Source organism: Oncorhynchus mykiss, chromosome 28 (assembly GCF_057628025.1).
Source record: "Oncorhynchus mykiss isolate SJ-2025 chromosome 28, ASM5762802v1, whole genome shotgun sequence".
Classification (NCBI taxonomy): domain Eukaryota; kingdom Metazoa; phylum Chordata; class Actinopteri; order Salmoniformes; family Salmonidae; genus Oncorhynchus; species Oncorhynchus mykiss.
The window spans coordinates 39,792,501-39,815,000 of NC_143049.1; the positions used below are offsets into that span (position 1 = coordinate 39,792,501).

Here is a 22,500-nt window from a genome sequence, read left to right on the forward strand (position 1 = left end):
TAGTAGTACTACAGTAGTAGTTTTACTATAGTTTTAGTCTAGTAGTATGTTAATAATGCCATATCATATAGTTATCTGACCCCAATGTTTCTTCCAGGGTCACCCAGGGAAGGAGGGTCCTCCAGGACTTAAAGGAGGCGTCGTAAGTCTGATTTCATTTATTAGATTCATACCTTACCATTAATACCTCACCATTAATACCTTACCATTAATACCTTACCATTAATACCTTACCATTAATACCTTACCATTCATTCCTTACCATTCATACCTTACCTGATCTAGATCACCAACTAACTACACTGTTTTTGTCTCGTTTTTTTTCTCGTAGGGTCACCCTGGTCCTCAGGGTTCTATTGGCTACCCTGGCTCACGAGGTGTCAAGGTAACGACCTTCAAGGGTCACACCCTTTGACCTTACCGTTAAATTGATATTTACATGATTTATGAATTGATTGATTGGTTAATTAATGAATATATTGATTGATTGAATTCATAAGTAGTACACAAACACCCACCACAACAATGCAACAGCAGTAGTCAACTCTGCATTGGTAAATGATAATATTCTTGAATCCTCGTATTCGTCTTCTGCTTCCTCCGACAGGGTGCCGAGGGTGTCAGAGGTCTGAAAGGTGGTGGCGGAGAAAAGGTGAACAACAACAATATGTCCGCATCGTATTTTGTGTTAGAGGTAGAAAGTGGTTCTCAACCGCAGATCTAGGATCAGATTGCCCCAACATCATAATCTTAAGCTTAACCAGTGCTGGCTTCCTTCTGAAGCTAAGCAGGGTCGGTCCAGGTTTGTCTCTGGATGGGAGACCAGATGCTGCTGGAAGTGGTGTTGGAGGGCCAGCAGGAGGCACTCTGTCCTCTGGACTTAAAAACATATCCCAATGCCCCAGGGCAGTGACACTGTGTAGGGTGCAGTCTTTCAAATGGGATGTTTAACGGGTGTCCTGACTCTCTGAGGTCATTAAAGATCCCATGGCCCTTATTGTAAGAGTAGGGGTGTTAACCCCGGTGTCCTGGCTAAATTCCCAATCTGGCCCTCAAACCATCACGGTCACCTAACAATCCCCAGTTTACAATTGGCTCATTCATCCCCCTCCTCTCCCCTGTAACTATTCCCCAGGTCGTTGCTGTGAATGAGAATGTGTTCTCAGGCAAGGTACCTGGTAAAATAAAACAATTAAGTAGTAATGGGGTGTGTCAAACATGAAAGGTATATTGCAAGATTCTGGCATTGAAGTCTTTGTGCTACATGCCTAGAGTCAGATGAACTTGTAGATACCGTTTTAATGTCTCTGCATGCAGTGTGACTGAAGTTAGAGGTCGTTTTAATGTCTCTTCATGCAGTGTGACTGAAGTTAGAGGCCGTTTTAATGTCTCTGCACGCAGTGTGACTGAAGTTAGAGGTCGTTATAATGTCTCTGCACGCAGTGTGACTGAAGTTAGAGGCCGTTTTAATGTCTCTGTATGCAGTGTGACTGAAGTTAGAGGCCGTTTTAATGTCTCTGCATGCAGTGTGACTGAAGTTAGAGGCCGTTTTAATGTCTCTGCACGCAGTGTGACTGAAGTTAGAGGCCGTTTTAATGTCTCTTCACGCAGTGTGACTGAAGTTAGAGGCCGTTTTAATGTCTCTGCATGCAGTGTGACTGAAGTTAGAGGTCGTTTTAATGTCTCTGTACGCAGTGTGACTGAAGTTAGAGGCCAATTTAATGTCTCTGCATGCAGTGTGACTGAAGTTAGAGGTCGTTTTAATGTCTCTGCACGCAGTGTGACTGAAGTTAGAGGTCGTTTTAATGTCTCTTCATGCAGTGTGACTGAAGTTAGAGGTCGTTTTAATGTCTCTTCATGCAGTGTGACTGAAGTTAAGAGGTCGTTTTAATGTCTGCACGCAGTGTGACTGAAGTTAGAGGCCGTTTTAATGTCTCTGCATGCAGTGTGACTGAAGTTAGAGGCCGTTTTAATGTCTCTTCATGCAGTGTGACTGAAGTTAGAGGCCGTTTTAATGTCTCTGCACGCAGTGTGACTGAAGTTAGAGGTCGTTTTAATGTCTCTGCATGCAGTGTGACTGAAGTTAGAGGTCGTTTTAATGTCTCTGCACGCAGTGTGACTGAAGTTAGTGGTCGTTTTAATGTCTCTTCATGCAGTGTGACTGAAGTTAGAGGTCGTTTTAATGTCTCTTCATGCAGTGTGACTGAAGTTAGAGGCCGTTTTAATGTCTCTTCATGCAATGTGACTGAAGTTAGAGGCCGTTTTAATGTCTCTTCATGCAGTGTGACTGAAGTTAGAGGTCGTTTTAATGTCTCTTCATGCAATGTGACTGAAGTTAGAGGTCGTTTTAATGTCTCTTCATGCAATGTGACTGAAGTTAGAGGTCGTTTTAATGTCTCTTCATGCAGTGTGACTGAAGTTAGAGGCCGTTTTAATGTCTCTTCATGCAGTGTGACTGAAGTTAGAGGTCGTTTTAATGTCTCTGCACGCAGTGTGACTGAAGTTAGAGGTCGTTTTAATGTCTCTGCACGCAGTGTGACTGAAGTTAGAGGCCGTTTTAATGTCTCTGCATGCAATGTGACTGAAGTTAGAGGTCGTTTTAATGTCTCTGCACGCAGTGTGACTGAAGTTAGAGGTCGTTTTAATGTCTCTTCATGCAGTGTGACTGAAGTTAGAGGCCGTTTTAATGTCTCTTCATGCAGTGTGACTGAAGTTAGAGGCCGTTTTAATGTCTCTTCATGCAGTGTGACTGAAGTTAGAGGCCGTTTTAATGTCTCTGCACGCAGTGTGACTGAAGTTAGAGGTCGTTTTAATGTCTCTGCATGCAGTGTGACTGAAGTTAGAGGCCGTTTTAATGTCTCTGCATGCAGTGTGACTGAAGTTAGAGGTCGTTTTAATGTCTCTTCATGCAGTGTGACTGAAGTTAGAGGTTGTTTTAATGTCTCTTCATACAGTGTGACTGAAGTTAGAGGTCGTTTTAATGTCTCTTCATGCAGTGTGACTGAAGTTAGAGGTTGTTTTAATGTCTCTTCATGCAGTGTGACTGAAGTTAGAGGTTGTTTTAATGTCTCTTCATGCAGTTTGACTGAAGTTAGAGGTTGTTTTTTTCCGTTTTTTTTTGCCAGCCAATGCTAACTAGCGTTAACCTAACGCCAAAGTCGAACAGGGAACAGTAGCAAATGTGATGTAAAAGTAGATTGATGGGCTGCCGTTGTTATCGCCGGCTGCTCTAAACTTATAAACGTTTTTCAGCTTGTTTATCTGCCTCATTGGTCGATTTTCCTGTTGAGTCAGGAAAAAAGGCTGATGAACCCAGCTCATTGGTCGATTGAAGGGCTGATGAACCCAGCTCATTGGTCGATTGAAGGGCTGATGAACCCAGCTCATTGGTCGATTGAAGGGCTGATGAACCCAGCTCATTGGTCGATTGAAGGGCTGATGAACCCAGCTCATTGGTCGATTGAAGGGCTGATGAACCCAGCTATGTTTAGACGTGGGAGCAGGACCATAAGATTTCCTTTTAAAAAACAAAAAACGACCTTTCTATTTTGGGTCTGCTTTAAAAAAAAAAAAAGGCTTATAACAAAGTTAGAAGTGAACAAATGCTTACGTACATGCTGTAGAAGGATATCTTGATATCTCCACTGCTGGGTTGCAGTAAGTGACGACTACAGGAGACCCCAGGTAAGATGGGAAGTGTGAAAGAGATAGAGCAGGGTTTTCCCGAACTCACCTCTTGAGACCCCTAACACACAGTCAACTAATCATCAAGCTTTGAATCAGCTGTGTAGTGTTAGGACAAAATAAATAAAACGTGCACCCCCTTGGGGTCCTGAAGACCAAGTTTGGGAAATCCTGTGTCAAGAGCCTCTAATGTCAACACTGGCAAACTGCATTCTGAGGTCTGACCACCAGGTGGCACTATATCTCTATATTCAGTGACTGCAATTTCATCATATTACCACTAGATGTCCACATCTATCATTCAAGTTTACTTTGGAAGCAATTTATGCCTTGCTGCTTATGTGAAATCAACACAGAAAAGATGTACAGTATATTTAATACAGGTATATATATTGAAGATTTTCTTCTGTGTTTCAGGGAGAGGATGGTTTTCCAGGTTTCAAAGGAGACATGGGCATCAAGGGAGACAAGGGAGAGCTCGGTGTCCTAGGAGCCAGAGGTGAAGACGGACCTGAGGGACCCAAAGGTCGATCCGGCCCCAACGGAGAGGCAGGCCCCATCGGGTCTGCTGGAGAGAAGGTACTGATTGATACCTCTATGTCACTATCGTCACTATCTTGATGAGTTTTTACAGGCCAGTCTGCTATTGTAACCCTATTTGTTGTTGTTGTTGTTGTTGTTGTTGTTTAGGGTAAACTTGGTGTCCCCGGGTTACCCGGCTACCCAGGAAGACAAGGACCTAAGGTATGTGATAACAGCACAAAACTGACTATGGTATCTGTGTGTTCGTTTATCTCTCTGTGTGTTACTGACTCTACCACCAATCTCGCTCTATATGTGACTGAAATATGTATAAAACACAGGTAAAATCACGTTTTTGACTGCACTGGGCCTTTATGATCAGTTGTATGTGTACGTATCACAGCATGATATTACAGTGATATTACAGTGATATTACAGTGGCATTACAGTGATGTTACAGTGATATTACAGTGATATTACAGTGACATTACAGTGACGTTACAGTGATATTACAGTGATGTTACAGTGATGTTACAGTGATATTACAGTGATATTACAGTGATATTACAGTGGCATTACAGTGATGTTACAGTGATGTTACAGTGACATTACAGTGATATTACAGTGACATTACAGTGACGTTACAGTGATATTACAGTGATGTTACAGTGATGTTACAGTGATATTACAGTGATATTACAGTGGCATTACAGTGACGTTACAGTGGCATTACAGTGATGTTACAGTGATGTTACAGTGACATTACAGTGATATTACAGTGACATTACAGTGACGTTACAGTGATATTACAGTGATGTTACAGTGATATTACAGTGATGTTACAGTGATATTACAGTGACATTACAGTGACGTTACAGTGATATTACAGTGATATTACAGTGATATTACAGTGGCATTACAGTGATGTTACAGTGGCATTACAGTGATGTTACAGTGACATTACAGTGACGTTACAGTGATATTACAGTGATGTTACAGTGATGTTAAAGTGATATTACAGTGATATTACAGTGATATTACAGTGGCATTACAGTGATGTTACAGTGGCATTACAGTGATGTTACAGTGATGTTACAGTGACATTACAGTGATATTACAGTGGCATTACAGTGATGTTACAGTGGCATTACAGTGATGTTACAGTGATGTTACAGTGACATTACAGTGATATTACAGTGATGTTACAGTGACGTTACAGTGATATTACAGTGATATTACAGTGATGTTACAGTGATGTTACAGTGATATTACAGTGACATTACAGTGATATTACAGTGATGTTACAGTGATATTACAGTGATGTTACAGTGATGTTACAGTGATGTTACAGTGATATTACAGTGATGTTACAGTGATGTTACAGTGATGTTACAGTGATATTACAGTGATGTTACAGTGATATTACAGTGATGTTACAGTGATGTTACAGTGATATTACAGTGATGTTACAGTGATGTTACAGTGATGTTACAGTGATATTACAGTGATGTTACAGTGATATTACAGTGATGTTACAGTGATGTTACAGTGATATTACAGTGATGTTACAGTGATGTTACAGTGATGTTACAGTGATATTACAGTGATATTACAGTGATATTACAGTGATATTACAGTGCTCTCCTCCTCTTCCTCCTCCTCTCCTCTACTCCTCTCCTCCTCTCCTCTACTCCTCTCATCCTCTCCTCTACTCCTCTCCGCTACTCCTCTCATCCTCTCCTCTACTCCTCTCATCCTTTCCTCTACTCCTCTCATCCTCTCCTCTACTCCTCTCCGCTACTCCTCTCATCCTCTCCTCTACTCCTCTCATCCTCTCCTCTACTCCTCTCCTCCTCTCCTCTACTCCTCTCATCCTCTCCTCTACTCCTATCATCCTCTCCTCTACTCCTCTCATCCTCTCCTCTACTCCTCTCCGCTACTCCTCTCATCCTCTCCTCTACTCCTCTCATCCTCTCCTCTACTCCTCTCATCCTCTCCTCTACTCCTCTCATCCTCTCCTCTACTCCTCTCATCCTCTCCTCTACTCCTCTCATCCTCTCCTCTACTCCTCTCATCCTCTCCTCTACTCCTCTCATCCTCTCATCCTCTCCTCTACTCCTCTCCTCCTCTCCTCTACTCCTCTCATCCTCTCCTCTACTCCTCTCATCCTTTCCTCTACTCCTCTCATCCTCTCCTCTACTCCTCTCCGCTACTCCTCTCATCCTCTCCTCTACTCCTCTCATCCTCTCCTCTACTCCTCTCATCCTCTCCTCTACTCCTCTCCTCCTCTCCTCTACTCCTCTCATCCTCTCCTCTACTCCTATCATCCTCTCCTCTACTCCTCTCATCCTCTCCTCTACTCCTCTCATCCTCTCCTCTACTCCTCTCATCCTCTCCTCTACTCCTCTCATCCTCTCCTCTACTCCTCTCATCCTCTACTCCTCTCCTCTACTCCTCTCATCCTCTCCTCTACTACTCTCATCCTCTCCTCTACCCCTCTCATCCTCTCCTCTTCACTATTAATCATTCAGTTTACCAGTAAAGAAAACAGTTAAGCCACAGAGATCCCTTTCACTGTCTCTCTCTCCACGTTCCACTGTTTTTCATGCTGTCTGAAGGAATGGGTTTAGTCTACACATACACAGGCAGACAGATGGACGTACACATTCTGTATGAGAGAGCATACACAGGCAGACAGTTGGACATTCTGTATGAGAGAGCATACACAGGCAGACAGATGGACATTCTGTATGAGAGAGCATACACAGGCAGACAGATGGACATTCTGTATGAGAGAGCATACACAAGCAGACAGATGGACATTCTGTCTGAGAGAGCATACACAGGCAGACAGATTGACATTCTGTATGAGAGAGCATACACAGGCAGACAGATGGACGTACACATTCTGTATGAGAGAGCATACACAGGCAGACAGATGGACGTATACATTCTGTATGAGAGAGCATACACAGGCAGACAGATGGACGTAGACATTCTGTATGAGAGAGCATACACAGGCAGACAGATGGACATTCTGTGTGAGAGAGCATACACAGGCAGACAGATGGACATTCTGTATGAGAGAGCATACACAGGCAGACAGATGGACATTCTGTATGAGAGAGCATACACAGACAGACAGATGGACGTACACATTCTGTATGAGAGAGCATACACAGGCAGACAGATGGACATTCTGTATGAGAGAGCATACACAGGCAGACAGATGGACATTCTGTATGAGAGAGCATACACAGGCAGACAGATGGACATTCTGTATGAGAGAGCATACACATGCAGACAGATGGACATTCTGTATGAGAGAGCATACACAGGCAGACAGATGGACATTCTGTATGAGAGAGCATACACAGGCAGACAGATGGACATTCTGTACGAGAGAGCATACACAGGCAGACAGATGGACATTCTGTACGAGAGAGCATACACAGGCAGACAGATGGACATTCTGTACGAGAGAGCATACACAGGCAGACAGATGGACGTAGACATTCTGTATGAGAGAGCATACACAGGCAGACAGATGGACATTCTGTATGAGAGAGCATACACAGGCAGACAGATGGACATTCTGTATGAGAGAGCATACACAGGCAGACAGATGGACGTAGACATTCTGTATGAGAGAGCATACACAGGCAGACAGATGGACATTCTGTATGAGAGAGCATACACAGGCAGACAGATGGACGTAGACATTCTGTATGAGAGAGCATACACAGGCAGACAGATGGACATTCTGTATGAGAGAGCATACACAGGCAGACAGATGGACATTCTGTATGAGAGAGCATACACAGGCAGACAGATGGACATTCTGTATGAGAGAGCATACACAGGCAGACAGATGGACGTACACATTCTGAATGAGAGAGCATACACAGGCAGACAGATGGACGTATACATTCTGTATGAGAGAGCATACACAGGCAGACAGATGGACATTCTGTATGAGAGAGCATACACAGGCAGACAGATGGACATTCTGTATGAGAGAGCATACACAGGCAGACAGATGGACGTAGACATTCTGTATGAGAGAGCATACACAGGCAGACAGATGGACATTCTGTATGAGAGAGCATACACAGGCAGACAGATGGACGTAGACATTCTGTATGAGAGAGCATACACAGGCAGACAGATGGACATTCTGTATGAGAGAGCATACACAGGCAGACAGATGGACGTAGACATTCTGTATGAGAGAGCATACACATACGTAAACACTTCTGCCATTTAAAGTAGACACTTTGCTATGTGTGCAATGGAGCACATCAACTCTAACGTTGTTTCTCACTTTGTCTGTATTGTCAATGCTTCTTGAAGGGAAGCTTCATTGGTAAGATCCTCTGGATTCCTTCTTCGGCTCTTTTACCATGATTCCCATGTGTCCCTTTATGTTGTTCATCAATGATGACAAACCTCATGACATTGACAACTTAGAAGGAAAGCTACTGAGGATGGTAGCTGACTCTATAGTCACTCCTATCTGTCATATCTTTAATCTGAGTCTAGAGGAAAGTCTTTGTCCTCAGGCCTGGAGGGAAGCCAAAGTCATTCCGATTCTCAAGAGTGGTAAAGTGGCCTTTACTGGTTTCAACAGCAGACCTATCAGCTTGCTGCCAGCTCTTAACAAAATTGTGTTTCATCAAATACAATGCTATTTCTCTGTGAACAAATTAACAACAGACATTCAGCATTCTTATAGAGAAGGGCACTCAACATGTTCTGCACTGAGACAAATGACTGATGATTGGTTGAAAGAAATTGATAATAAGAATATTGTACAGCCTTTTGATATTACTGACCATAACCTGTTGTTGAAAAAACATATTTCTAACGGCTTTTCAACCTTTGGCCATATCGTGGATTCAGAGCCGTCTATCTAATAGAACTCAGAGGGTTTTCATGTAACGTGTGGTGTACCACAGGGCAGCTCTCTAGGCCCTCTACTCTTTTCTAATTTTACCAATGACCTGCCACTGGCATTAAACAAAGCCTGTGTGTCCATGTATGCTGATGATTCAACGCATCAGCAACCACAGCTAATGAAGTCACTGAAACCCTTAACAAAGAGTTGGAGACAGTTTTGGCATGGGTGGCCAATAAACTGAACATCTCTAAAAGTAAGAGCGTTGTATTTGGTACAACATATTCCCTAAACTCTAGACCTCTGCTGAATCTGGTAATGAATGGTGTGGCTGTTGAACAAGTTGAGGAGACTAAATAACTTGTTGTTACCTTAGATTATAGACTGTCATTGTCAAAACATATAGATTCAATGGTTACAAATATGGGGAGAGGTCTGTCTGTAATAAAGTTTTTTTTTTTTTGACATCACACTCCAAAAAGCAAGTCCTGCCTCTAGTTTTGTCTAATCTTGATTATTGTCCAGTCATGTGGTCCAGTGCTGCAAGGAAAGACCTAGTTAAGCTGCAGCTGGTCCAGAACAGAGCGACATGTTTTGCTCTTCATTGTAATCAGAGGGCTGATATTAATACTATGCATGCCAGTCTCTCTTGGCTGAGAGTTGAGGAGAGACTGACTTCATCACTTCTTATTTATAAGAAACATGAATACGTTGAAAATCCCAAAATGTTTGCATAGTCAACTTACACACAGCTCTGACACACACACTTATCCCACCAGACATGCCACCAGGGGTCTTTTCACAGTCCCCAGGTCCAGAACAAATTCAAGGAAACGTATAGTATTACACAGAGCCAGGAGCCATCTCATATAACGCAAGGGAACAGCAAACCTGGTCTCAAACAACAGATAAAGTAGCATCACGGAACAACGCCTCTCCCACATGTGACCTACTTGTTGTGGTGTGTATGTACTGACATGTGACCTACTTGTTGTGTGTATGTACTGACATGTGACCTACTTGTTGTGGTGTGTATGTACTGACATGTGACCTACATGTTGTGGTGTGTATGTACTGACATGTGTGTGTAACTGATAGATACATGTTAATGTTTTCTAATGTATGTCAAACGTCTTTTCTCTGTAATGTCTTCTTCGTTATTTGTAGGACCCCAGTAAGACTAGCTGTTACCATTTGCGTCGGATAAATAGGATCCTAATAAATCAAATCAAATATTCTCTCTTGGGACTTGGATAGAAAGGGCAGAGGCTACAGTAGAGCATCTCTTCTTATCAGCTCTTCAACTCTCTAACAATCTCTCTGTTTCACAGGGCTCCAATGGCTTCCCTGGATTCCCCGGCTCCAACGGAGAAAAAGGAGGAAGGGTGAGGCTCTTTAGATCACTACATTACTTAATATCTTTTTTTCAATTATTATTACCCCCCCTTTTTTTCATGATTACAATCTTGTCTCATCACTACAACTCCCCAACGAGCTCGGGAGAGGCAAAGGTCAAGTCATGCGTCCTCCGAAACATGACCTGCCAAGCCGCGCTTCTTAACCCCCGCCGGCTAAACCTGGAAGCCAAGAAACACCATTCAACTGACAACCGAACCCGCCACAAGAAGTCGTTAGAGAGCAAAGAGCCAAGACCGCTGAGTCACTCTGTGTCTTAGACCGCTGAGTCACTCAGTGTATTAGACCGCTGAGTCACTCAGTGTCTTAGACCGCTGAGTCACTCAGTGTATTAGACCGCTGAGTCACTCTGTATCTTAGACCGCTGAGTCACTCAGTGTATTAGACCGCTGAGCATCTCAGTGTCTTAGACCGCTGAGTCACTCAGTGTCTTAGTCCGCTGAGTCACTCAGTGTCTTAGACCGCTGAGTCACTCAGTGTATTAGACCGCTGAGTCACTCAGTATATTAGACCGCTGAGTCACTCAGTATATTAGACCGCTGAGTCACTCAGTGTCTTAGACCGCTGAGTCACTCAGTGTATTAGACCGCTGAGTCACTCTGTGTCTTAGACCGCTGAGTCACTCAGTATATTAGACCACTGAGTCACTCAGTCAGTGTCTTAGACCGCTGAGTCACTCAGTGTATTAGACCGCTGAGTCACTCAGTGTCTTAGACCGCTGAGTCACTCAGTGTATTAGACCGCTGAGTCACTCAGTATATTAGACCGCTGAGTCACTCAGTATATTAGACCGCTGAGTCACTCAGTATATTAGACCGCTGAGTCACTCAGTGTCTTAGTCCGCTGAGTCACTCAGTGTATTAGACCGCTGAGCCACTCAGTGTATTAGACCGCTGAGTCACTCAGTGTCTTAGACCACTGAGCCAAAGTAAAGTAAACTAGGACAGTAGAGACAATAACTACTGTCAAAATGGAGGGTGAGGCTGGTAAGGGGAGGGGTGGAGGGTGAGGCTCGGAAGGGGATGGGTGGAGGGTGAGGCTGGGAAGGGGATGGGTGGAGGGTGAGGCTGGGAAGGGGATGGGTGGAGGGTGAGGCAGGGAAGGGGAGGGTGAGGCAGGGAAGGGGAGGGGTGGAGGGTGAGGCAGGGAAGGGGATGGGTGGAGGGTGAGGCAGGGAAGGGGAGGGGTGGAGGGTGAGGCTGGGAAGGGGATGGGTGGAGGGTGAGGCAGGGAAGGGGAGGGGTGGAGGGTGAGGCTGGGAAGGGGATTGGTGGAGGGTGAGATGGGGAAGGGGAGGGGTGGAGGGTGAGGTAGGAGAGTGGGGGGATGGAGGGTGAGGTTGGGAAGGGGATGGGTGGAAGGTGAGATGGTGAAGGGGAGGGGTGGAGGGTGAGGTGGGGAACTGGAGGGGGATGGAGGAGAGAGGCATTGGAGGAAGTAAGAGAGGGAAAGAGAAATGCTGAAACAAGCTCCTTCCCTCTCAAACAGACAGTGAAGAGTGAAGAGTGGACATCCTAGCTTGTGTCCTAATTAGCACCCTATTCCCTATATAGGGCACTACATTTGAGCGTGCTACAGTATAGTACTGTACTACGTAGGGAATCGGGTGCCATTTGGGACACAGCGCCCTAGACACCTCAGGAGCCAATATCGTCAAGAGTTGACAGGCAGGTCAGGCTGTCAAGTGCCTCTGAGTAATGTGGGTATCTCCTTACAGCTTGCTCTGATTTGATTCTTTATTTCTCTGAAAGGTGTAGCTCTGACTCAGACTCTAAACCCACAGAGCAGCGGAGGAGTCTTGTCTTCTCTGAGCTGTAGAATGTTTCAAAGACTTTTAAGACTTTCTTGGAGATCTAAACTTCATCTGTGTGAATAGATTAATCTATAATTACTGTTCGCAAAAAGGTTTTCTGTCAATATATTTAACTATAGAATGATGCAGTTTTCTTTCTTTGTCAGTATAACAGTGTTTATGCTTTGAACCCTTGGTCTCATGAATAAATAAAATGCTTGTGTGGTTGTGTATTGCAGGGTATCGCTGGTAAATCCGGACCCAGGGGACAACGTGGCCCAACGGTAAGAACCTGGAAACTCATCAGTCGGTCCGCAGTCTATTCTCTCTCTCTAACACAACACCATCTCCGAGTTGCTAGATGATGATTGGTCATCTCTGTGTTCCTGTAATCTAGGGTCCCCGTGGTGGAAGAGGTGCCAGGGGACCAACTGGAAAGCCAGGTGCTAAGGTCAGTCTCTAACTCAAGTATCATATTTTAATCATCCATTTTTTTTTTTAAACTGGCCACTTCTACAGACTGTCCTTCTCGTAGTCCTCCTAGTCCCAATTGAAGTTGTATTTTAGAACCTAGAACAATACTGCTATTTCACCTGATTCTAAAGGTATCTTTTTGAATTGTATTTTTTTAGATAACTGTGTCATGAAAAGTACAAGTGAAATGTATTATAATTTTGTTATTATTATGATCATTATGATTATTATTATTATTGCAATTTTTTAAATATTTGTATTATTATTATTATGTATATGTTTTATTGTTATTATTATTATTACGATTGTTGTTATTGTTATTATTATTATTACTATTGTTATTGTTGTTATTGTTATTATTATTGTTATTATTATTATTACTATTGTTGTTATTGTTAATATTATTATTACTATTGTTGTTATTGTTATTATTATTGTTATTATTATTACTATTGTTGTTATTGTTATTATTATTATTAATATTGTTGTTATTGTTATTATTATTATTACTATTGTTGTTATTGTTATTATTATTGTTATTATTATTATTACTATTGTTGTTATTGTTATTATTATTGTTATTATTATATTATTATTTCTTTAGTTTACACACAGAATGTATTTTCCATATCACCTGTTGTCACTATACATAATACAGTACAATGTCAATGACTCTGACCTCTGACCTCTGACAGTCTCTGTCTGTAGTGTGTTCATTACTAACCTTCACAGACTGCCTCTGTATCAGACTGTCTCTGTATCTGACTGTCTCTGTATCTGACTGTCTCTGTATCAGACTGTCTCTGTATCAGACTGTCTCTGTATCTGACTGTCTCTGTATCTGACTGTCTCTGTATCTGACTGTCTCTGTATCAGACTGTCTCTGTATCTGACTATGTCTCTATATCTGACTGTCTCTGTATCTGACTGTCTCTGTATCAGACTGTCTCTGTATCTGACTATGTCTCTGTATCTGACTGTCTCTGTATCTGACTGTCTCTGTATCAGACTGTCTCTGTATCTGACTATGTCTCTGTATCTGCTGCCTCCACAGGGAACATCAGGTAATGACGGGCCTCCAGGTGGACCAGGAGAGAGAGTGAGTTCTAGTCTGTGTTTTTCCAGTCAACCCTTATAATAAAAGGGCATTGTCTTTGACCAACTTCCTTATGAGATACAAATCACTGAGATGTTTTTGATTTGTTTGTGAAAGAACCCAATGGGGAGTCACATGTGATGAGGGTTGAGGTTTTCTAAAGTTCATCTTTTCTTCTTTTATCTCAGGGACCCCAAGGACCCCAGGGGCCAGCTGGATTCCCAGGACCTAAGGGCCCTAACGTAAGTACCCTTCCCAAGACCTAAGGGCCCTAACGTAAGTACCCTTCCCGGGACCTAAGGGCCCTAACGTAAGTACCCTTCCCGGGACCTAAGGGCCCTAATGTAAGTACCCTTCCCAAGACCTAAGGGCCCTAATGTAAGTACCCTTCCCAAGACCTAAGGGCCCTAACGTAAGTACCCTTCCCAGAACCTAAGTGCCCTAACGTAAGTACCCTTCCCAGAACCTAAGGGCCCTAACGTAAGTACCCTTCCCAGGACATAAGGGCCCTAACGTAAGTACCCTTCCCAGAACCTAAGTGCCCTAACGTAAGTACCCTTCCCAAGACATAAGGGCCCTAACGTAAGTACCCTTCCCAAGACCTAAGGGCCCGAACGTAAGTACCCTTCCCAGGACCTAAGGATCTTAACATTAGTACCCTTCCCAGGACCTAAGGATCTTAACATTAGTACCCTTCCCAGGACCTAAGGATCTTAACATTAGTACCCTTCCCAGGACCTAAGGATCTTAACATTAGTACCCTTCCCAGGACCTAAGGATCTTAACATTAGTACCCTTCCCAGGACCTAAGGATCTTAACATTAGTACCCTTCCCAGGACCTAAGGATCTTAACATTAGTACCCTTCCCAGGACCTAAGGATCTTAACATTAGTACCCTTCCCAGGACCTAAGGATCTTAACATTAGTACCCTTCCCAGGACCTAAGGATCTTAACATTAGTACCCTTCCCAGGACCTAAGGATCTTAACATTAGTACCCTTCCCAGGACCTAAGGATCTTAACATTAGTACCCTTCCCAGGACCTAAGGATCTTAACATTAGTACCCTTCCCAGGACCTAAGGATCTTAACATTAGTACCCTTCCCAGGACCTAAGGATCTTAACATTAGTACCCTTCCCAGGACCTAAGGATCTTAACATTAGTACCCTTCCCAGGACCTAAGGATCTTAACATTAGTACCCTTCCCAGGACCTAAGGATCTTAACATTAGTACCCTTCCCAGGACCTAAGGATCTTAACATTAGTACCCTTCCCAGGACCTAAGGATCTTAACATTAGTACCCTCCCCAGGACCTAAGGATCTTAACATTAGTACCCTTCCCAGGACCTAAGGATCTTAACATTAGTACCCTTCCCAGGACCTAAGGATCTTAACATTAGTACCCTCCCCAGGACCTAAGGATCTTAACATTAGTACCCTTCCCAGGACCTAAGGATCTTAACATTAGTACCCTTCCCAGGACCTAAGGATCTTAACATTAGTACCCTTCCCAGGACCTAAGGATCTTAACATTAGTACCCTTCCCAGGACCTAAGGATCTTAACATTAGTACCCTTCCCAGGACCTAAGGATCTTAACATTAGTACCCTCCCCTCTACTTTAAAATTGTTGATGGTACAAAGTAAAAGAGTTCATGGTTATCGTCTACTTCAACCATGTGGTCCCTACTAATTGAACCTGTCCATCTCATCTCCCTCAGGGGCCCCCCTGGTAAAGACTTCAACCATGTGGTCCCTACTAACTGAACCTGTCCATCTCATCTCCCTCAGGGCCCCCCTGGTAAAGACTTCAACCATGTGGTCCCTACTAACTAAACCTGTCCATCTCATCTCCCTCAGGGCCCCCCTGGTAAAGACTTCAACCATGTGGTCCCTACTAATTGAACCTGTCCATCTCATCTCCCTCAGGGCCCCCCTGGTAAAGACTTCAACCATGTGGTCCCTACTAATTGAACCTGTCCATCTCATCTCCCTCAGGGGCCCCCTGGTAAAGACTTCAACCATGTGGTCCCTACTAATTGAACCTGTCCATCTCATCTCCCTCAGGGCCCCCCTGGTAAAGACTTCAACCATGTGGTCCCTACTAATTGAACCTGTCCATCTCATCTCCCTCAGGGCCCCCTGGTAAAGACTTCAACCATGTGGTCCCTACTAACTGAACCTGTCCATCTCATCTCCCTCAGGGGCCCCCCTGGTAAAGACTTCAACCATGTGGTCCCTACTAACTGAACCTGTCCATCTCATCTCCCTCAGGGCCCCCCTGGTAAAGACTTCAACCATGTGGTCCCTACTAACTAAACCTGTCCATCTCATCTCCCTCAGGGCCCCCCTGGTAAAGACTTCAACCATGTGGTCCCTACTAATTGAACCTGTCCATCTCATCTCCCTCAGGGCCCCCCTGGTAAAGACTTCAACCATGTGGTCCCTACTAATTGAACCTGTCCATCTCATCTCCCTCAGGGGCCCCCTGGTAAAGACTTCAACCATGTGGTCCCTACTAATTGAACCTGTCCATCTCATCTCCCTCAGGGCCCCCCTGGTAAAGACTTCAACCATGTGGTCCCTACTAATTGAACCTGTCCATCTCATCTCCCTCAGGGCCCCCTGGTAAAGACTTCAACCATGTGGTCCCTACTAACTGAACCTGTCCATCTCATCTCCCTCAGGGCCCCCCTGGTAAAGACTTCAACCATGTGGTCCCTACTAACTGAACCTGTCCATCTCATCTCCCTCAGGGCCCCCCTGGTAAAGACTTCAACCATGTGGTCCCTACTAATTGAACCTGTCCATCTCATCTCCCTCAGGGCCCCCCTGGTAAAGACTTCAACCATGTGGTCCCTACTAACTGAACCTGTCCATCTCATCTCCCTCAGGGGCCCCCCTGGTAAAGACTTCAACCATGTGGTCCCTACTAACTGAACCTGTCCATCTCATCTCCCTCAGGGCCCCCGTGGTAAAGACTTCAACCATGTGGTCCCTACTAACTGAACCTGTCAATCTCATCTCCCTCAGGGGCCCCCTGGTAAAGACTTTATCCATGTGGTCCCTACTAACTGAACCTGTCCATCTCATCTCCCTCAGGGCCCCCCTGGTAAAGACTTCAACCATGTGGTCCCTACTAACTGAACCTGTCCATCTCATCTCCCTCAGGGCCCCCCTGGTAAAGACTTCAACCATGTGGTCCCTACTAACTGAACCTGTCCATCTCATCTCCCTCAGGGCCCCCCTGGTAAAGACTTCAACCATGTGGTCCCTACTAATTGAACCTGTCCATCTCATCTCCCTCAGGGCCCCCCTGGTAAAGACTTCAACCATGTGGTCCCTACTAACTGAACCTGTCCATCTCATCTCCCTCAGGGGCCCCCCTGGTAAAGACTTTATCCATGTGGTCCCTACTAACTGAACCTGTCCATCTCATCTCCCTCAGGGCCCCCCTGGTAAAGACTTCAACCATGTGGTCCCTACTAACTGAACCTGTCCATCTCATCTCCCTCAGGGCCCCCCTGGTAAAGACTTCAACCATGTGGTCCCTACTAACTGAACCTGTCCATCTCATCTCCCTCAGGGCCCCCCTGGTAAAGACTTCAACCATGTGGTCCCTACTAATTGAACCTGTCCATCTCATCTCCCTCAGGGGCCCCTGGTAAAGACTTCAACCATGTGGTCCCTACTAACTGAACCTGTCCATCTCATCTCCCTCAGGGCCCCCCTGGTAAAGACTTCAACCATGTGGTCCCTACTAATTGAACCTGTCCATCTCATCTCCCTCAGGGCCCCCCTGGTAAAGACTTCAACCATGTGGTCCCTACTAACTGAACCTGTCCATCTCATCTCCCTCAGGGGCCCCCTGGTAAAGACTTCAACCATGTGGTCCCTACTAATTGAACCTGTCCATCTCATCTCCCTCAGGGGCCCCCCTGGTAAAGACTTCAACCATGTGGTCCCTACTAATTGAACCTGTCCATCTCATCTCCCTCAGGGGCCCCCTGGTAAAGACTTCAACCATGTGGTCCCTACTAACTGAACCTGTCCATCTCATCTCCCTCAGGGGCCCCCTGGTAAAGACTTCAACCATGTGGTCCCTACTAATTGAACCTGTCCATCTCATCTCCCTCAGGGCCCCCCTGGTAAAGACTTCAACCATGTGGTCCCTACTAACTGAACCTGTCCATCTCATCTCCCTCAGGGCCCCCCTGGTAAAGACTTCAACCATGTGGTCCCTACTAACTGAACCTGTCCATCTCATCTCCCTCAGGGCCCCCCTGGTAAAGACTTCAACCATGTGGTCCCTACTAATTGAACCTGTCCATCTCATCTCCCTCAGGGCCCCCTGGTAAAGACTTCAACCATGTGGTCCCTACTAATTGAACCTGTCCATCTCATCTCCCTCAGGGCCCCCCTGGTAAAGACTTCAACCATGTGGTCCCTACTAACTTAACCTGTCCATCTCATCTCCCTCAGGGCCCCCCTGGTAAAGACTTCAACCATGTGGTCCCTACTAATTGAACCTGTCCATCTCATCTCCCTCAGGGCCCCCCCGGTAAAGACTTCAACCATGTGGTCCCTACTAATTGAACCTGTCCATCTCATCTCCCTCAGGGGCCCCCTGGTAAAGACTTCAACCATGTGGTCCCTACTAACTTAACCTGTCCATCTCATCTCCCTCAGGGCCCCCCTGGTAAAGACTTCAACCATGTGGTCCCTACTAATTGAACCTGTCCATCTCATCTCCCTCAGGGCCCCCCTGGTAAAGACTTCAACCATGTGGTCCCTACTAACTGAACCTGTCCATCTCATCTCCCTCAGGGCCCCCCTGGTAAAGACTTCAACCATGTGGTCCCTACTAATTGAACCTGTCCATCTCATCTCCCTCAGGGCCCCCCTGGTAAAGACTTCAACCATGTGGTCCCTACTAACTGAACCTGTCCATCTCATCTCCCTCAGGGCCCCCCTGGTAAAGACTTCAACCATGTGGTCCCTACTAACTGAACCTGTCCATCTCATCTCCCTCAGGGGCCCCCTGGTAAAGACTTCAACCATGTGGTCCCTACTAACTGAACCTGTCCATCTCATCTCCCTCAGGGCCCCCCTGGTAAAGACTTCAACCATGTGGTCCCTACTAATTGAACCTGTCCATCTCATCTCCCTCAGGGCCCCCCTGGTAAAGACGGACTGCCTGGTCACCCTGGACAGAGAGGAGAGACAGGTTTCCAGGGAAAGACTGGCCCACCTGGGCCTGGAGGTGTTGTAGGACCTCAGGTAAGGTTCAAACATGAAACGGGGGTCTTCTGTAGCATTTGGTAGAGAATGTTGCTTGCAATGCCAAGATAGTGGGTTCGATTCCTGGGACCACCCACACGTACAAAATATATGAACACATAAGTCGCTTTAAATAAAAGCTTCTGGTAAATTATTTAAAAAATATATAAATCTTTGAATCATTGTTCTGCAATATATATATATATATATATATATATATTTATATGTGTTATTTTACCAGGTAAGTTGACTGAGAACACGTTCTCATTTGCAGCAACGGCCTGGGGAATAGTTACAGGGGAGAGGAGGGGGATGAATTAGCCTTTTGTAAACTGGGGATTAATTTGCTTAAACTATTAAAATATTTTCTGTGCTAAATCTAAAGGATAATGTTTGATTTATGAATGTTGATTTATTTTCTAAATCTAGGAACAACATTAGCCTTGGAACATTTAATAATGACACTATAAAACAAAACAAAAATACGTTGAGAGATTTATATGGCATATTAGAATTAAACTATCAAGGCCTTTAAACACTTGTTGGACAATGATTGTAAAAATGAAATGCATTTTATGGTGTCTGACATAAATCCAGTTTGATGAAATTGTACGATTCCTTTACATACTTCGAGATTGTCCCGTCTTTCAACAATCCCCGCTGGTGTTTTGTCTGTCTGTTAGGGACCAACGGGAGAGACCGGCGGCATCGGAGAGAGAGGACACCCTGGTTCCCCTGGACCCCCCGGAGAGCAAGGTTTACCTGGATCTGCTGGGAAAGAAGGAGGAAAGGTAAACAAACTCCCCTATGACTCGACAATGGTTTCACCCGGCCAAAGCACAAGACCAGGGCAAGAACATACCATTCGTGGTAAATGGGCTTTGTCTGTCTATTCAAATGCCAGAACAAGAACAATCAACAACGTTTACTGTCGTCATGGAAACCTAATAGCACTTCCAGGTATCTGACAGATGACCCCAATTGACTAAATATTGAGAATCCATCTTTTTTTGACAGAAAAAAAGCAACAGGTTATTTTCCAAGAACCTCTTTTCAAATGACTTCTAAAAATGTACTTGAAGACGATGATTATTAGATTGACATTCAAAGTGTGAATGTGGAGTAGGTGGCACAGACTCTTAGGATAAGAGAGAGAGAGGGAGAGTGAGAGAGAAGAGATGGAGGGAGAGAGAGGGAGGGAGAGAGAGAGGGAGAGTGAGAGAGAAGAGAGAGAGGTAGAGAGAGAGGGAGGGAGAGGGAGAGAGAGAGAGAGAGGAGAGAGAGTGAGAGTGAGAGAGAGAGGGAGAGTGAGAGAGAAGAGAGAGAGGGAGAGAGAGAGGGAGGGAGAGGGAGAGAGAGAGATGAAGATTGCATGATTGCTGCAGCACTCAGTACAGTAAACCTAACCTCTATGATTTAAGCTGAAAGCAAACAAAGAAAGGAACAGTAAAGTAGCGTCCTCTTAACTTGATTATCTTGGCTCAGGATTATCTTGGCCCAGGAATATAACAGAGAGAGAGAGAGACTGGAGTGGTTTGGGGAAGTGAGAGAGGTATAAAAGTGGTGCCCCTCCGAATAACAGTCACTGGTCTATTATTCTGTACTGGAATTTCATTTCCATTTGAGTCATTTAACAGACTCTCTTATCCAGAGAGACTTACAGTAGTGAGTCATTTAGCAGACTCTCTTATCCAGAACCACTACAGTAGTGAGTCATTTAGCAGACACTCTTATCCAGAGTCACTACAGTAGTGAGTCATTTAGCAGACTCTCTGATCCAGAGCCACTACAGTAGTGAGTCATTTAACAGACTCTCTTATCCAGAGTCACTACAGTAGTGAGTCATTTAACAGACTCTCTTATCCAGAGTCACTACAGTAGTGAGTCATTTAACAGACTCTCTTATCCAGAGTCACTACAGTAGTGAGTCATTTAGCAGACTCTCTTATCCAGAGTCACTACAGTAGTGAGTCATTTAGCAGACTCTCTGATCCAGAGCCACTACAGTAGTGAGTCATTTAACAGATTCTCTTATCCAGAGTCACTACAGTAGTGAGTCATTTAACAGACTCTCTTATCCAGAGCCACTACAGTAGTGAGTCATTTAACAGACACTCTTATCCAGAGTCACTACAGTAGTGAGTCATTTAGCAGACTCTCTGATCCAGAGCCACTACAGTAGTGAGTCATTTAACAGACTCTCTTATCCAGAGTCACTACAGTAGTGAGTCATTTAACAGACTCTCTTATCCAGAGTCACTACAGTAGTGAGTCATTTAGCAGACTATCTTATCCAGAGCCACTACAGTAGTGAGTCATTTAACAGACTCTCTTATCCAGAGCCACTACAGTAGTGAGTCATTTAGCAGACTCTCTTATCCAGAGCCACTACAGTAGTGAGTCATTTAACAGACTCTCTTATCCAGAGCCACTACAGTAGTGAGTTATTTAGCAGACTCTCCTATCCAGAGCCACTACAGTAGTGAGTCATTTAGCAGACTCTCCTATCCAGAGCCACTACAGTAGTGAGTCATTTAACAGACTCTCTTATCCAGAGTCACTACAGTAGTGAGTCATTTAGCAGACTCTCTGATCCAGAGCCACTACAGTAGTGAGTCATTTAGCAGACTCTCTTATCCAGAGAGACTTACAGTAGTGAGTCATTTAGCAGACTCTCTGATCCAGAGCCACTTTACAGACATATTCAGACTTTACAGTCATTTCGTGTTGCTTGTCAAGATCAAATGTCTGTTGTTACTAATACCAATACAGATACTGTATAATACAGTCAGGAAATTTAGTTCATGATCTTGTTGGTTAATATGCACCTACAGCAATTGACAGACTATTTATTCTCTGTCTCAACTTTGTCTCCTATCTCTCCTCCAGGGTGACCCAGGTCCTATGGGAACGTCTGGAAAGGTTGGCCCGGCCGGGCTCAGGGGCTTCCCAGGGCAGAGAGGTCTTCCCGGGGCTAACGTAAGACACAGCTCCCATGTACAGATACACCCAGCTCCAAACAGCTATCACACACACACACACACACACACACACACACACACACACACACACACACACACACACACACACACACGCACACACTGCAGTTACCATTATGTCCTCTCTGGGCTACAGCAGGGAGAGGGGGAGAGGGAGGGAGAGAGAGAGAGAGAGAGAGAGAGAGAGAGAGGAGAGAGGGGGAACAAAGCCCTTGAATTGAAACGAGAGAGAGAGAGAGAGAGGGGGAACAAAGCCCTTGAATTGAAACAAGAGAGAGAGAGAGAGAGGGGGAACAAAGCCCTTGAATTGAAACAAGAGAGAGAGAGAGGGGGGGAAC

General features: G+C 44.8%; 1 protein-coding gene across 1 annotated transcript in view; it reads left to right on the forward strand.

Moving 5' to 3' along the window:
* LOC110508247 (collagen alpha-1(XI) chain) overlaps nucleotides 1–22,500 on the forward strand; it is a 257,758-nt gene that overhangs the window by 158,533 nt on the left and 76,725 nt on the right. Inside the window, exons 26-38 of the mRNA XM_090225286.1 lie at nucleotides 98–142; nucleotides 332–385; nucleotides 608–652; nucleotides 4,102–4,263; nucleotides 4,375–4,428; nucleotides 10,435–10,488; nucleotides 12,551–12,595; nucleotides 12,709–12,762; nucleotides 13,840–13,884; nucleotides 14,070–14,123; nucleotides 19,056–19,163; nucleotides 19,847–19,954; nucleotides 22,053–22,142. Of these exons, the coding sequence (XP_090081412.1) occupies nucleotides 98–142; nucleotides 332–385; nucleotides 608–652; nucleotides 4,102–4,263; nucleotides 4,375–4,428; nucleotides 10,435–10,488; nucleotides 12,551–12,595; nucleotides 12,709–12,762; nucleotides 13,840–13,884; nucleotides 14,070–14,123; nucleotides 19,056–19,163; nucleotides 19,847–19,954; nucleotides 22,053–22,142 (918 nt within the window). The remainder of the gene's footprint in view (nucleotides 1–97; nucleotides 143–331; nucleotides 386–607; nucleotides 653–4,101; nucleotides 4,264–4,374; nucleotides 4,429–10,434; nucleotides 10,489–12,550; nucleotides 12,596–12,708; nucleotides 12,763–13,839; nucleotides 13,885–14,069; nucleotides 14,124–19,055; nucleotides 19,164–19,846; nucleotides 19,955–22,052; nucleotides 22,143–22,500) is intronic.